The sequence below is a fragment of the Aquila chrysaetos genome, chromosome 24, assembly GCF_900496995.4.
Source record: "Aquila chrysaetos chrysaetos chromosome 24, bAquChr1.4, whole genome shotgun sequence".
NCBI lineage: Eukaryota > Metazoa > Chordata > Aves > Accipitriformes > Accipitridae > Aquila > Aquila chrysaetos.
This window is the reverse complement of record NC_044027.1, coordinates 11,737,829-11,753,810: the sequence shown is the minus strand read 5'-3', so window position 1 is coordinate 11,753,810 and position 15,982 is coordinate 11,737,829. Positions and strand designations below refer to the sequence as shown.

Here is a 15,982-nt window from a genome sequence, read left to right as displayed (position 1 = left end):
TTTTCAGAGCAGACCACGAGCTGGAGTCTCCTTCTACCTCCTTTTTCCTCTCCGTAGCGTGGATTAAGTACCAGACCCTTTTCCCAAGCTCTGAGATATTTGTGCTTGTCAGATCCACGGATGAAGGATGGTCTGGGAGTTTGAAGCGAGTTCTCAAGCAGTGCGGGTCCAACGTAGCGAACCACAAGCAGCTTTTTCTTTTTAATTGCTGGCTAACAGTTTGTAGGATCCCTTCGCCTCCCTGGATAAACGGATCCATCCTGTATCTGGATGAGAGGTGTGCAGAGGTGGTTGGCTGGGGGCACCACGTCTCGCCAGCTTTCCTCCCGTTGGGGAGGGGCGTGTTGCCCATGATCGCTCAGAGTTATTGACTGAGTTGCTTATTGATTTTCTAATCATTTTCCGACACAGCCCCCCATCCTGTGTCACTGCCAAGGCAGATCGCAAATTGAACTGCAGCTGAATTGATGGCGGATTGATTAAAACTCACCGTAATTATTGGTTTTCTGCTGCCCAAGCCAGACAAATCAATGTCAGCAATAACAGATCTGGTCTTTTATAAAAGCCCAGCAAACGCAGAGTGAGTGCTGGTTTTGTAAGCCCACCCGAGAGCCCAGACCGACCCTTCAGCACAGCCCAGGGAGTCAGGATTAGCACAAGTCGGCTTTTTCCTGGGTCATTTCTGACTGGTGTGGGCAAGAACATGGTTGCACCCAAATGGGCTTTAGTTTTCCCCCTGCTCTGATCTATTGGTGGGACATCCTGATTGCAAATCCTTTGCTCCAGGGGCAGGGAGATCTGTAATAAAGTTTTATTGTGCCCAATAGTTGCTCCATCCACCTATTCATCCCTGCAAAACCCTCCGCGCAGGGGGCTGGCGTTGCCTCTCCAGCTGTCTGCCTGTTGGTTTTGCTGGCTGGCACGAATTGCAGAGCTCGCCGGTTCCCATGGCTCGCTGTCCCTGCCATCTTTGTCCCCCCCAGCCCCACCAAGCAGGGACACGTCCTGTGTTTGTGCGTTGGCTATCGAAGCTTTCTGTCCCTGGAGAGCTTCTTGCTGCAATGCTACAGCTGGCTGGAGAGCCGGCTCCGCGCCGAGCCGGGGACGGATGCGGAGGGGAGGGGGTGCTTTCTTTTGCAAATTTTGGGCTGAGCTATTTGTCTGCCATAATTAATGTGTATTAGGATGCATAATTACAAACAGAAAGGAAACGCGTTTCATAGTGATTAAAAGCCGAAACTGGAGGAATATCCCAAGGGTGGCCTTGAGCAAAGTGGGGCTAAGGGAGGGACAGCTTTGGTGACCTACTCACCTAGTCCCAGGGAAAGAGCCGTCATCTTCCTCTGTGGGCTGGGAAAGATGCTGAGCTCAGCACACAGATCAGTGCCAGGGCGAGAGTCCCAAGTGACAGCTCAGAAAAGCCGTGACTGATCCCCTGGCTGTGATCCTGTAGCTCCTGCTGACTTAAGGTCCCATCCAGTTGCCTTCAGCACCCTGGAAGGTCCCTCGGGAGCTCCAGAGGGGATTGGGCAGAGTCCCAGACTTCCCCATCCCTGTCGGCGTGGGGAGAGCAGCAGAGAGGCGGATGCGGTGCTGTGGAGCGGAAGATGCTGTTTGCAGTCAGCCCTCCGTGTCCTCCAGGGAGATGCATTTCTGCCAATTTGCACAGCTCTTATTCTTACAGTGGGGCCGGCAGACGTGGAGGAGACCGCAGGAGATAAGTGTTATATCTGCAGATTCACAAACACACTTATCCTGATCCTGTTTCCCAGGCAGCTCGGTGGCGAAAAGCACAGATTGTTCTAAGTGTCCTCTCCTCCTTCATATTTATTGTGTATATGCAGCTAGAAAGCTTCCTGCTCCCATGTCTTCTGCTGCTTCGTGCCTAGGCAGGGCTACTGTTTCCCAAGCTGCCTCTCTGGGGCCCTGCCTGTGCCCTGCCTGTGCCCTGCCTGCTCTGCAGAGATGGGCAGCGTCCTATTCCAGAGCCCTTTGGTGCCAACATCCTTTGGCTAGAAAAGCCTCGTGCCTCTCAGCCTTCCTTCGCCCTCCCCTTCCCACCTTATCCAGTGCCTGCAAGGAAGGTGCTGAGGTTTGCAAGGTCCACCCGAGCTTCAGAGCTGAGGGCACGGGAGCCAGCGAGACGTCTGAGGGACGTCAGGCACGGGGATGCCTGAGACATCGCCGTTGCCGCAGGTGGGGCAGAAGCAGCTTTGACGTTGCTGCCGTAGGGAAATGACACAGCGTTTCCAGGAGGTGGAGAGAAACTTCTCGTCGCTCGAATGGAGTGGGCCAGGACTCCCTAAAGCATCTTTCTGATGTCCCCTGTGGACAGTTTGCTTCTTGAGTGGCCAAGAGTGAGCGAGGCTCAGCAGCCCATCTCCTGTTGGGACCCTGCCGGTGTCAGCAACCACGGGGTTCAGGGTCTCCTGAACTTTTATTAATATGTACAGCATTTTCCTCACACGGAAAATTGATTTTCTTTTTTAAGCACAAAGTATAGTGGTTTTATAACCTTTCTTCTGCTTGACAGAGGCCATTTATAACCTGCCTTCATCACTACCTGTACAAGCTCCAGTCTAACTCATCTTCAAGAAATTCCATAATGCATTTTTAATTGCGAGCTGCTCCTAGGCAAGATTTATTTATTTTTTCAAGGACTGGCCTTTTTGTTGTTGTTTGTATGCGTGCGTGTTTGGCGAAAAGGGATGAATAACGCAAGTGGAATAGAAGAGTGCTTTAATCTGGGTGACAATTTATTGATGGCATTTGCTGCCTGCTGGCTTTTATCTTTTGGGACAGGGAAAGCCAGCTGGGGAACTGGAATTAAAACCCGGAGCCAGATCCCCAGCTTGTGTGAATTGGCATTGTTCCCTCAGTTGCAGAAAACTGTTCTGGTGGGCCTGGGCTGTGATCCTGTCCTCCCCAAGTTCTGCCTCCGCCACGGGCCGGTCCTGCCCGCAGCTGCCTCCTCCCGCGGGAGGCAGTGAGATGCTTTCAGAGATGATGCCAAGGCCACGTTCACTGGCCTGCCTGGCATGGGTTGAGATGGTTTTTTGGGATTGAGATGTTTTTTAGGTTGAGATGATTTTCTGGGTCTCTCCCAAGCGCTGAGATGGTTTTCTGGGTTGGTCCCAGCTGTTGAGATGCGTTTTCTGGGTCACACCGGACATCTCTGCGTCTCCGAGGAAGAGGTAACAAATGCAGAGGGTTTCTCCAGCGTGTTACAGAGCGGGTTGTCACGGTTCACCCCACGCTGGCTTGAGGCTTCATCACTGTGCTTTTTTGCTGCCTCAAGGATTTCACCCTCCTCTGGAGAAAGAATGAGGAGCGAGGCTTTCGCAGCAGACTGGGCCCTTGCCCTGTGGTCCTTGTCCCTTCCCCAGAGGCTGCGCGAGGTGATGCAAGGCCCTTGGGGTTGCCCCATCCATCACTCAGGACAAATTCATCTCCTTTGGATGTAGACGGAGTTCAGCAGCACTGGCTCTTGGGTGGGCTGTGCCCTGGGAGAGCACCCGCCGGGCTGTGGCTCCAGGGTAGAGGAGGACCCATGGGTGACCTTACCACGTCCCATCTCTTGCTGCAGTGCCCCGAGGACCTCCGACCCATGAAGGATGGCACTGGTTGCTACGACTACTCCAAAGGGATCGACTGCTCCGATGGCTTCAATGGCGGCTGCGAGCAGCTCTGTCTCCAGCAGACCCTCCCTCTGCCCCACGACCCCTCGTCCAGCACCATCTTCATGTTCTGCGGGTGAGTCCCCTCCAGTGCTCCTGCATCTCCCGCTAGCAGATAGAGAACCCGCGCCCTTTTCCATCCCTGCCAACCCTCCTGTGCCGCCCATCCCCAAACTGGCGTGCCCAGTGAGGGAGCTGGGTGCCCAAGAAAAAGGCTGTTTATGGAACCGACTTCCAGCAGGGAATAGAGGCACCTGGTTTGCCTGCAGGCAAAAGCATACGGGAGTGCAGGGAGCAATGTGAGCAGATGCACCTTCCTCCTCTTCCCCACTGTGTGACGGTACAGTTTGATCTGTGACTCACCGTGAAGGGACCCAAAAATTGTACATTGCGTGTTGGAGGGGGAAGGTGAAGGATTTGTTTAAAAAATACTACTTTTTAAATTTTTTTTTTTCCTCCCTTGTGCCTCTCTTAAAATAGAGTTTCATCCCTGATTTTGGCCAGGATCCTATAATCCTACACAATTTAGCATTTTCTCTCAGGAAAATCTCCCCGTCTGCAGTATGTTCTAAAAGGAGCTCAGTGATTATCTGGCTTTATGCTGCACAGCTGCAGCCAGCCAGCCATTGCCCCATCGCCTGCCCCGGCGCTGGGGCTCTGCAGATTGTATCACTTGGCTGGTTCACGCTCTCGGACACACGAGGAGTCTACTTTACATCTCTGTGGGAAAGATTAGAGCGAAGGAGGGGAAAAGGAGCCCTTTTGGGAAGGAAATGCCCACAAGTGAGAGGGGGAGCAAATTCCTAGCAGTCACTCCGAGAAGCATCCACCGAGTCCCGATGCTGGAGGTGCAGCAGTGACTTCATGCAGCCCTGGCTGCTGGCTGTTCCCCAGGGAAGAGCAGCCCAGGGACCTCTGCCCGCATAAGCTTCTCTTTTTTAATCCCTTTTTGCTGGTTTGTTGGTCCCCCTGCCTCCTTTTTTTATTATTGTTTAGCAGCACAGAGTGGTTGAGTCACTAAGAGAGAGCATGTTGCCTCCACTGTGCCTGCAAAAGGGGTTGGAAATACATATAGGTACCAGCAACCTTTCTGGGGAGGGTGTAGAAAATCTTGGGACATTATGTGGTCTCCATCTGTACCCATGCAGGGGATCTGCATTTCAGTCTTCCATCCCCAAGGACAAAGACTGTTTCCCTTTTTTTTTCATAATCCCTTTTCAAGGCAGAGCTGCGCTTCGGGAACAGACAAGGAAAAGTGTGACAGACGGGTGGGAGTTTCACTTGCAGCAGTAAAACGCGGTAGAGGAATGGGAGAGGGGAGCAAGCCCAGATTTAGCAGAGCGCTGTGGCTGCAGGGAGGAAGGGTCAGGCAGGGAAATGGAAGTTTCTTTGTCAGTTTGGAGCTGCAATGCTGGGGAAAATGCTGGAGGAAGGAGAAGAGAAGGACAGGAGGCAGGATGAGCACGTGCAAAAGATGCCACTGATATCTCCCATGTCTGTCATTAAAGCACATCCCTGCTGCCTGCCTCAGTTTCCTTTAGTGCCTGCTGAAGATGAGCACGTGCATCTTGCCCACAACAAGCTTGAAAGCGGGCCCAAGGAGCAAAGGAGCAGCCACGCTGGAGCTGCTTCCTTGCAGGAGGGCACTGCTGGGTGGAAAACGGGAGCAGGAGCCTGATTTCGCTTTGCTCTTGCCTGGGGAATGTTTGTGCCCGCACCGTGGCGGCGACAGAGGGCAGCGGGCGGGCAGGGGCCGTCGGCGACGGTCGAGCAGGGGACGCGCAGCGGGCTCAGCTCTGCCCTGCAGCGCGGGGGCAGCTCGCAGGCAGGAGAGCGTGGCCGCGGGCAGGCAGGGTCGTGCCGCTGCAGGGAGGATGGGTGTTGGGAGCCGAGCGCTCGTTCACTGGCCGCTCGACCGAGCTGCCGCAGAGCATGTGGTCTCCGCGACCTCTGCGCCTTCCCAGGCAGCCGCCACAGGTGTTCACGATGCTTGGGTGGGCTCGGCAGAGACCCGTCCCGTGGCAGGGCTCGTGGGGTGGCCCGTCTGACGTAGCTTGCGGTGCTTTACAGGTGCGTGGAGGAGTACAAGCTGGCCCCGGATGGGAAGTCCTGCCTGATGCTGTCTGACATCTGCGAGGGCCCCAAGTGCCTGAAGTCGGATGCCAAGTTCAACGACACCCTCTTTGGGGAGATGCTTCACGGCTATAACAACAGGAGCCAGCACGTCAACCAAGGGCAGGTGTTCCAGATGACTTTCAGGTATGGCCCGGTTCTGCTCCTGGGTTTGGGATGTTGAGATGGGACCAAGGTCTGTTGGTGCAAAGCCAGCATCTCTGACACGTTCACTAGGGGAAGAGCAAGAAGACAACAAGCATCCATGCTTTTCCTACTTGCTCATGCTTCCTGCAGGCAGCAGCATGGGACCCTCCTGGGCCAGTGTGTATCTCATCAGATGAGTGTTTAATCACCTTCGACAGGCTTTTCTCAGTAGTGTTGCCTCATCTCTTTCTGAACACTGATGTCTTTCATCTCTGTGATACCCTGCGACAATGAGTTCTGCCATTTAATTGCGCGTAGAATGAAAGAGCGTTCCCTTTGGCATGTTTTCAACCTATGTGAGCTGGTTTTATGCAGTGCTCCCAGCTGTAGTACTGGGAGGAACTGTGGGTATAGCATGAAGGTAAATACCCCACCAGAGTGCAAGGAGCAGATAGCAGGGGGTGCTTGCAAGCTGCATGCCGGGTATATCAGCAGTGCTAAGGGTCAGATGCAGGTGGGGAGAGCAGGGTTTGAACAGCCCAGATCTTCACCTTGCATTGCTCATGGAGGAGAGCTTGCTGGTAGCTGCTGAATTCAGGGCTGGAAAATCAGTTGATTTATTTATTTTGCTTTGTTTCACTGAATGCAGCTGCATTTGGATCGGGTGTGAACCAAGGCGGGTGTATGAGTTTCAAAGCAGCAGCGCTGAGTACTGTCAGGAGAGAATCCAGCCCACATCCCACCCAGACACAACTCTTCCTCTCCCAGCATGTGCCAGTGCACTGAGGGTTTCTTTCCTGTTAAGGCACTGAGACCTCATTGCTGCCTCCAATTTTAGCTGGAGCTGTGGGTGCTCATCACTGCTGGCCACGGTGTTTTTCTGGGTGCTTTTTCCCTAGCTGAGTGCAAAGCCTTCCTAGCTATGAATTCACGTGGAACCCTGGCCTTTTGCGCTCTTGATGGCAGATGAATTACGAGCTCCACCAGCAAAAAGGTGCTCAGAAAGCCACAGCCAGCAGAGTGCTTGGAGCCAGCAGAGCCGCAGCCTTTGCTGGAAGTGAGAATTGACAGTACACGAATGCAATTTTCCCAGTGGGCTCCTCTTTGCTTTCTCTCCCTCCCACGTTACCGGTGTCAGTGGGTCCGTCAAAGCAGAGCGAGGGCTGCAGAGCTGAAATTTTCCACGAGCTGGCAGGTTGCGCAGGTCTGGGGGCTTCAAAAACTCCCCAAGCCCATCTCCTGGAAATGCCAGACCCGGGAGGGCTCCCCCCAAACGAGGTCCAGCCCCAGCTTGTGCTGTCAGTCTCTATGCACCAAACCTCCTTTCGCAGAGGCTCTAATTTCCTCTCCAGCTCATCTGTAGCCTGGCCTTTGCTTGCACTGTGAAGCTGGAGGGTTGGAAAGCCATCCTTCCCCTGCCTCAGCCAGGGCTGGAGTCTAAGGGCTGCTTTGTTGCTGCCGGGAAGCAAACACATCTGTCCTCAGGGCTAAACTCGAGCCAGAAAGCACACATGGTTGTCTGCGGGTCTGGTTTATCCTGGGAGATGTAGCTTCTCCAAGTCATGCCGTCTGAGGGCATCCTGGGGATGGTGGGTTTGGGCAGTCCCAGGCTGGACCAGGAGCGGTTCCTGCTGGGGCTGCCCTCGGCCTCTTTGCGCTCAGGATTGCATCTTCCAGGGGTCAGAGCCCAAAGTGCGCTCCCTAGGGCTCTGGTTGACAGGTTTTCAGGTTAAAAAAAAAAGGGCTGTTAGTGATCTGTTGTCCTTCCCATGTCTGGCAGCGCTCCTGCCGCACCACATGGGTGATGGCTGGGGTGCGTGCAGCGAAGGGAAGCTTTTTCCAGTGGGTTCTGCGTGGTGTGAACCCAGTGCTCTGCACGACCTTGCCATCACAAACAGGGTTTTCGGTGCCTGGTGTTGGCTGTGGGACTAGTGCTGGGTCTAACAGCTGTGAGGGGCAGGAAAAAGCAGGTCTGAAACAAGAGCAACCTGCAAAGCATGCCCGCATGTTGCAGGCTGTAGCGTGCGATGCGCTGGCTCGGCAGAGCTCGGAGCCGGGCGGGAGGCAGCACGTCTTGCTCCAGAAATGCTTTTGGCAGCCTGGAAGGTCAGCACGGCCACCCTATCCCATTTGAATGTTGGCTCCAAAAGCGCCAGGCAGTGATGAGGAGGGCTCGCTTCCCCGCACGCAGCGTACCTTCCCCGCGGCCAGGCTGCCCGCTATGTCGGAGGGTTACACCGTAGAAGCACCATTACATCATCTCCTAACGAGGGAAGAGAAGGAGGTTAATGGAGAAGAAATTATTAACTAAAAGATGTAATTTGCCTCTGATTTTCATAGATATTCAAGAACCTCTCTGAGCATTAAGACACCAGCTGTTAAAGAAGCCCTTAATTTGGTGCATTTGAAACATAGCAGGAAGCTGCCTAATACCAGGGATTAAAAGCCTGTTTCTGCAAAGTAGGAGCAAGAACCTGCTATCAGAACAAGGGGCTGAGTATTTTAGAGGGATTTATAACTGCTGGGATCCTTTAGCTATGCAGATGTGACAGTCCTTTGAATGGTGTCTGCTTCCCATGTCGCCGCATCTTCAGTGTCTTTAATAAATAGGATATTCTCAATCCGCCAGGCATGTCAGCGTGGTGTTGGGAGGAAGCCTTTGTGCTGGGAAAAGCTATCTCACACACCCTGGCCTGGGCAACACCTATCAGTTACAGCAGTATTTCCATCCCGTTGCAGTTGGGGTGGTCTCTTTACCATCTAACGGTCTGCAGCTCTGATTAGTCTCTGCCCTTCTGATGGCTGCGGGGTCCTCCCTGCCGCAGCTCGGCACGGCTCCGGGATGGAGTTCGTGTAGCACCGATGGCTTTATTGTGTCTGGCCAGCTCGAGAGGACGGGGATGTGCAGTGGGTACCTTTACGATGCAGAGTAAGGATGGTGTTTGATGTGAGCATGCGGCACGCCAGGCTGGTAATGAAATGGGAGAGCTGCACAGCTTGGAGGTCCCAGACCTGAGACCAGCGTGTGGTTCTAGTCAGTGCTGCTTCAGGTTTTGGTTTTTGCCTTTAACCTGCATCATTTTATCCAAGGGGGTCAGGCAGCACCCAAACACTTCGGTGGCATGACTGAGGAGATGGTAACACCCAAGGGAAGGGTGGAGAAATCAAATACTGGCTGCTCTGATGAAGGTATCTGCAACAGGGAGGGGCAGCTTCATACTGGTGTGCACTATGGGTGCTCCATATATACACCAACACTGGTGTAACACCTCGTTGTGCTGCATAGAGCCTGTCCCTGCTCGCACCTCCCTTCGTGCTGGTGCCAAGGACCCTTCCCCCATCCATCAGCAACAGTGAAGCCAAGCCCAGCAGGACGTGAGCACCGCAGCATCCCTGCAGCTCAGCTCGAGCCATCATGAGTTAGGAGCTCTGTGGACAGCTCTTTCAGTATGGAGGTGGCTTAATAACCGCCAATTATCGCTGTGGTGGCTGGGGTGCTCGACTGACCTGTTGGACAAGCCAGCGTCAAGGCTCCTGCTTGGAGGAGTGCGCCACATCATTGCTGCTGCTGCTGTTGCAAAGATTTAAATCAATGCGCTCCTCCGGTGATGCTTCTCCTGTGCGGTCCCTTGCAGGTGTTTTGGTGGGGGGCAGATGAGAGATCTTTCATCACACGCCAGAACCTTCTCCTCACTCCTTCCACCGTTGAGCCGAAAGCACATTTAGAGCTGCCGCCTTCTGGGCATCCCTCTCTTTTTTTCAAAAAAGGTTCTTCTTTTTGGCGAAATGCTGTGTGGTGTTAATAAATAGGTGGGATTGGAGCTGATCTATTCCAGTCACACTTCTCGGTCTAGCCGGGAGGCTCAGCAGTGGATCCAGCTCGCTAAAGACTAGATTAGAGCGATTTTCCCCCGTTGCCTTGTGGTGGGGCAGAGCCCAAACTCCACGCCGTCCCCAAATCGCTGGGGGATTATTTTCCAAATGGGTTGTTTGTTCATTCCTTATCTGTTTTCTGCCGTCTCTTTGCCACGAGGGAATAGAGATTTTTGTTTAAGAGCTGTTTGCAGTTTCAGACTGTTGCTTTTATGCCATTAATATGGAGAAAACCCAAATTACTACCCGTGGAGCCAGCTTTACTCGCTGGATTATTACCGCACGGCAAACAGGATGTCAGAGCAACGCGCGGCAGAACACTCCCTGGGGAGCAGCCGTCTGCCCTAACCGGGGTCCCTTCCCATCCCTACCTCTGGCTCTGCCTCTCATCCCGGCTTTTGCTCCGGCTTGGCATAGCCCCAAGACACGGGGAGCACCTCACTCACCCACGCAGCCCCCATTTGATTCCCCCCCCCAGCAGAGGTGCAGCAAGTCCGGGGAGTTTCTGGGTGTTGGGGGGCAGATAGGCAGCCAAAATGGTTCGGTGGCTGGAGGGAGGAGAGGATTTGTGTCGGCACTCCCTCACTGCAAAGAACCTGCTAGGCACTGAGGGTTTTCCCCCTCTATAACCAGGGAGGATGGCTCCGGAGGATGCAGGGCTGCCGTGCCGTGCCGAGCACCTTCCTGCAAATTGGAAGCCCCCTTCCCTCTGCAAGTCGGTCCTTGGAGGATGCTGTTCCTCGCATCCCCGCCTGTAAAACAGGGCTGCTGCTGCTTTACAGCCTTGGGGAAGGGAAAGGGCAGGTTGGAGGTGGTGCTGAGCGCCGGTCAGTGCTGCCGAGCACAGCACCGAGGAGGCCAGGGTGCCGCGGGGAGGGACGGGCACCCGCTCGCCCCGAGCGCTGCCAGCCCGGCAGCCGGCTCTGCCTCCACACAGCTACGTTAATGCTGTCAGGCGGCGCGCCGGGTCGCTGAACCGATGCGAGAAATTGTCATAATATTGATGGGGAGTTTGGCAAGTTAATTTTAAATCTGTCACTCCTTCCCCTCACTGCTTCTCAGCCCTTAATAAACCGGCGCGGCGGCGGCGGGGCGAGCTGACAGCTCGGCGCCATCCCCGCTGGGGGGCTGCTTTGGGGAACGTCCCCACCCCATCGCCGTACCCGGTGCCCCCCCCAGCCGTGGGTGCCGCCAGGGCCCAGGATGGGTGCTCAGCCGGGTCAGCAGCATCGCGTCAGGGTGCGGGAGGCCGGGGGGGCTTCACTGGTGCCGCCCGGCTCGGAGCTCGCAGGTCAGCCCCGGCTCGGACGTCCTGCCTCCCCCGCGGCATCACAAATGTAACGTCTGTAACTAGTTAAATTAACGCTATTGATTTTTTCATATTTTTTTCCCTCTCTTTGAAACCTCCGAGCACAGAAGTTATAATTGTGCTGTTTATTATTCCTGTGCCGGTGAGCTCGGCGCCAGCCGGTACCCCAATGCCTTGTTTACCTATTACCCTTCAGGCCGGGATAACGGATGGATCTCTTTTCCAGTGGCTGCCTTCCATTTCATTCCTCTTTTTATTATTTGTTGCTGCAATTCTATTACCTGTTCACAACTCTGAAGCCTCAGACATACTAGTTGGAAGCAATGATGTCTTTCCAAGCCAGGCTAATGCCTCAGGCCTTGGTCCTCAGTAGCAGGCAAGGGGGTTGTTAGCAGTTTAGCAGCTCTGTGGAGCTGTTGTGGGATGTGATGCTCCGCGTTCTGCCCCGCGCTCTGCCCCGCTCCCAGTACGTGCCGTGCAGGAGCACTGCCGGCTCCCAGCCGGGGATGCTGCCTGCAGAGCAGAGATGTCCTGGTGCCCGCTTGTTGCCGTGCCACACGCAGTGGCGTTGCAGCCCCCAAAGGGCCCCCATCTGAGCCGGTTTTCCTCAATCCCATTTTTTCCACCTCTCAACCTAGCCTCGGGGACATCCTGGCTGCTTTCTTGAGTCCATCCAGCCCTTTTCAGAGCCACAACAGGTTGCACTTAGACATACACCATGTATTTTGAGCACATTTTCACTGGCCAGGCTAAGCATTGAGATTTTATCAATCCAGGGTATAAATGACTAATGCAATTAGCACAGCACTCCGTCAGTTAGGTTACTATTACATCCTGCATGCATCAGCCCTGCTCCGTTTCAAAGTTAGCATCCCACCGAGAAGGAGAACAGATTGTGTGGCTTTGAGCTGGTATTTCCAACAGTCTGCAGCCACGTGCTTTTGCTCTGGATTGGTAGCATTTTTTTCTTCTTCTAGCAAAACAAAAGCAAGTCCAGCGCCAGCGATATCCTAAAGACAATGCAGGGGTCCAGGGCAGAAGAGATGTTTTTTAAAATATACTGATTGAGGTGTTAGTAATAGAGGTATTTTAAGTACCAGAGGTTTTCAGACTCGTTCTGCGCCCTGTGTGGGTAGGATTTAAGGATTGGGCCAGCACATCCTTGGCGAGCGCGGGTACAGCTGTTGCAGCCGCCTCCTGCTCCTCCTGCCCTGTCACTGCTCCAGCTGCGCCCCTGAGCTGCTCCATTTCATTCCAGTCTGTGCAGGCAGCGGGATGACCTCGCACAGGGTCGGTCTCTGCTGTTTGGCCATTGCCGCTCCCAGTGTATGCCTGAGCCCTGCGGAGGAGGAGGGATGGCCAGGGTGGAGGGTGCAGCCGGAGCCCAAAACCAATCGCACATCCATGACCTGGGGCTTGGGCTCCTTCCTCAGCCCCTGCTGAGCCCCAGCAGTGCCAGGCAGTGTGTGAAAACGTGCCGGTACAAAAAAATAGGTGGGTGTTAAAAAACGCAACCGAACTTCCCACTTCTATCATGAGGCCACGGAAAAGCCAAGCAGCTTTCACCTCGGTCCGTGCCCCGAAAACAGGCTTTTCAGCCATCCAAATTGGCGAGTTGATGTTTCAAAGGGGAGCTCAGGCCGCAGAGATGGGCAGTGAGGGGGCAGAGCTCTCACGGTGCCCTGGGAGATGCGGGTACCACGGGTGTGTACCCCAAACCCGCTCTCGCAGACACAGGCGCAGTCCAGAGCCAAGGAGCTGTGTTGGAGATGGTACCAGCACCCACCAAAGCCGATGGAGTGTCACCCACGGGCTTTTGCTGGGCTCAGGGACCAGCCGGCGGTGGCAGAGCTTTCCTTTCCCCGGCAGCAGGGCTGCTGCCCCCACAGCGAGGGATGCCGGGGAGCTTCTCCCCCACCCTGCACCCCTGCTCCCCGCTTCCCCCCAGCCCTGGAAGCGCATTTGTGTCTGCTCAGATGTTTGTATTCTCTGCAGCTGATGAAAATATTCATTATCTTGTTAGCTGCTGCGGCGGAGGAAGTTCGGATTTGCATTTCCACAGCTAATCACGCAGCGCAAACAGAGCCTGTCACCCAGCAGTGCTAATTGGGCAGAGCAGCGCTGCGCCCAGGCAGGGAGCCCTCCCTCCTGCCCTTCCCACCGCCAGCGCTGCCGTGCCAGCGGGGACGGCAGGGGAGAAGGTGCCTGGGCCGTGCGGGCACACCGTGGAGGCGAGGAGTGTGACGGGGTTTCTGGGAGCGGGAGGTGGAGGAAGGCTGCGTGTGTTAGCTGGGTTGGTCAACCAGTGAGGAGGACGGCTGATCCCTGGGCAGGATGGGAGCAGGCAGTGGGATCCCAGTCCAGGAATGCTGCTGGAATGCTCTGTGTGTGTGTATGGGAAGGTCACGTCTCCTAGCCCTGGGGCTGGGAGCTTCTCGTGGGACGGGAGGTGAAGGGTCTGGGGGAATGCTTGTCCCTTGGGGAGCTGGGCTGGGACGCGGGCTCCTCCTGCAAGGAGCCTGCCCTGCTGTCATCAGCCTGTGGCCCTCAGGGGACACCCACGTTCCCCCACACAGCTGTCAGAGGGCTCAGTGGGGTCTTCAGGGTCCACCCTGTGAAAAGCTGATGGTGACTCCCTTGTCTCGAGTCCTGAGCATGAGGAAAGGAGAAAGGCTCGAGAGAGGGGACATGGACCCACACAGGAGAGGAGAGACTGGAGGTTGGCGTCAGGCACTTGCAGAACGAGAGCGGGGCTCTGTTCCCCTCCTGGGTTTGGCAGAGGTGCTGTGATTTGTGTCCCATCCCCTCCTTGTCACCGTTCCCTTCGTGGTGCCAAGTACTGCCAAATCTGCCTTGGCTTCTCTGAGCTCCCAGGGCACCCGGGAGGTTTCCTCCTTCCCCCACACTGTGGGGAGCAGTCCGTGGGATGGACTCGCTGACCTGCTAGCCTTTCCCATCTCTGACTTTTACGATACTAATTATAGCTGGTGTTATTGCATAGTTAATCTGCATTATTAAGAGATGCGGTGGAGATTGGTTTTATAATAATAATAGCTCAGATTTATAGAGTACCTTTCATCCCAGGGGGTCCTTACTGGCTTTATAGCCTTGCAGTGGTGTACAGGCTTGCAGAGAGGAATTGCTTCTCCTTCTTTCCTCATGTGACGTGGGGTGCCTGGGGCAGGGGGGCTCTGCACCCACTCGGGACACATGAAAATAAGAGTTATGTTCAGCTGAAAAGAAAGAACAGAGTGAGGCAGGAGGGTCTGAGGCGGTAAATTGTAGTCACCTGACTTGAAGCTGTGTTAGCAGGGTTTTTCCATCATGCTATGGGCACTTCTTTGGTGGTCACCATTAGCACAGGCCATGGGTTTGTGAGGCTTGCACCACGAACACCGCTCCAGTGGCAGCTCCGGGGACAAGGCTGACACTTGCAAGCCCATCACTGCTCTTCCTCGCTAGTGCCAGCGTTGGTCAATGGAGATTCCCCATCCAAGGACTAAATTGTCTTGACATTGACTTAGCAATGTGAATCCTTGCTCCAGGCAATGCAGTCCCGAGCAGGCACCATCATGGGGATATCTGAGCGCTCCGCAGCTATGCCAGCTGTCGAGCCATACCTGCTTCCGAGTTAGCAGCAGGGCTTGGATGCAGTCCTCGGTGCAGCAGAAAATCTTGTCTTGCTCTTTCCCGTCACAAGTGATCTCTCCAGAGATGGAGGATTTGCCCTTCTGCGTGTTGCAGTGTAACTCGTGACTGCGTAAACCTGAAGGCAAGTGCTAGGTTTGGGCTTGGGCCCCATCAGTTGAACCCACTGTCCACCAAAGGTGGTGGACAAGCTATACCGGGAGCCCTCCCATCCCCTGCCGCATCCTACCCATAGGGCGCATGGGATAACCCAGGAGATCTCCTAAATCTTCCACCATTCCCGGTTCCTGGGCAGCGGTGACCTGGCTTGGATGCTGGAGCCGTGGCACAGTGCAGAGGAATGCAGGAGCAGGCGGTGGGGACTGACCCAGCATCGCTTGCCCTCCTGCCTATCCCCCAGCGATGCGCCTTTGCTGTCATGCAGACAGATTGCAGCCGGGTGGGAAGGTCTCTCCCATGGGCTGTTGACTTCAATAACCATTTTCTTGAGATGAAAGCTCGGGATGTTTGTGCCAGTTCATTTCTTCCCCAGCACAGGCCAAAGGAGCCTGGTGCAAGCAGAGCAGCCTGCGTGCCTGCGCCCTGGCTTTTCGGGGAATGGTGCCACTCACCAGCTGTGCCCGTACCCGTGGGCAGCAGGCAAACATCTGGAAGGTGTGATGGCACTGCCACTTGTCATCAGGCAGCCGTGCAGCCCAGGTGTGACGGCCCACGACGTGGGAGGACGGAAGCAAAGTGGAAAAGGTGCTCCAAGGCACCTTGCAGAACCCTGGAGCAGAGCTTGGCTCTCAGCATCTGCCTTTCCCTGGGAGGATGGCAAGGGGTGAGTTTGCTGCAGGTGCCCCGGCTCGCCGTGCGCATCGCTTCTTGGCTTCCGTAATTAACTTTGCACACACAAACGCGTCTTTGCAGATGCAGTCACAAATCCCAGCTAATTCACCATATGCTCCGGCTGCCTGACAGCACCAGGGAGCTGCCGCTTACGGATGCATCCCCAAGCGCTGCCCTGCCTGTGTGCTGCCTTCGCCTTCCCTGCCTGTCCCTGGCCCCTGGGGGACACCAGGCTCTGCACAGCATCTCGCTGCGGAGCGGCTGCGATGGTCCATGCTGGCGGATTTGCTGCTGGGCAGAGCCGAGGGCTGGCCAAGCATCCTGCATGGGCACCTTGGGCGGGCACCGGGCACCACTGGGGTCACCCCGGGCTCGGTCGATCCTG

At 55.3% G+C, this 15,982-nt stretch overlaps 1 protein-coding gene across 3 annotated transcripts in view; it reads left to right on the top strand.

Moving 5' to 3' along the window:
- ASTN2 (astrotactin 2) overlaps positions 1-15,982 on the top strand; it is a 362,574-nt gene that overhangs the window by 204,064 nt on the left and 142,528 nt on the right. For all 3 annotated transcript variants that reach the window (XM_029999952.1, XM_029999953.1, XM_029999955.2), the window contains exons 12-13: positions 3,587-3,753; positions 5,748-5,936. In XM_029999952.1, the coding sequence (XP_029855812.1) occupies positions 3,587-3,753; positions 5,748-5,936 (356 nt within the window). The remainder of the gene's footprint in view (positions 1-3,586; positions 3,754-5,747; positions 5,937-15,982) is intronic.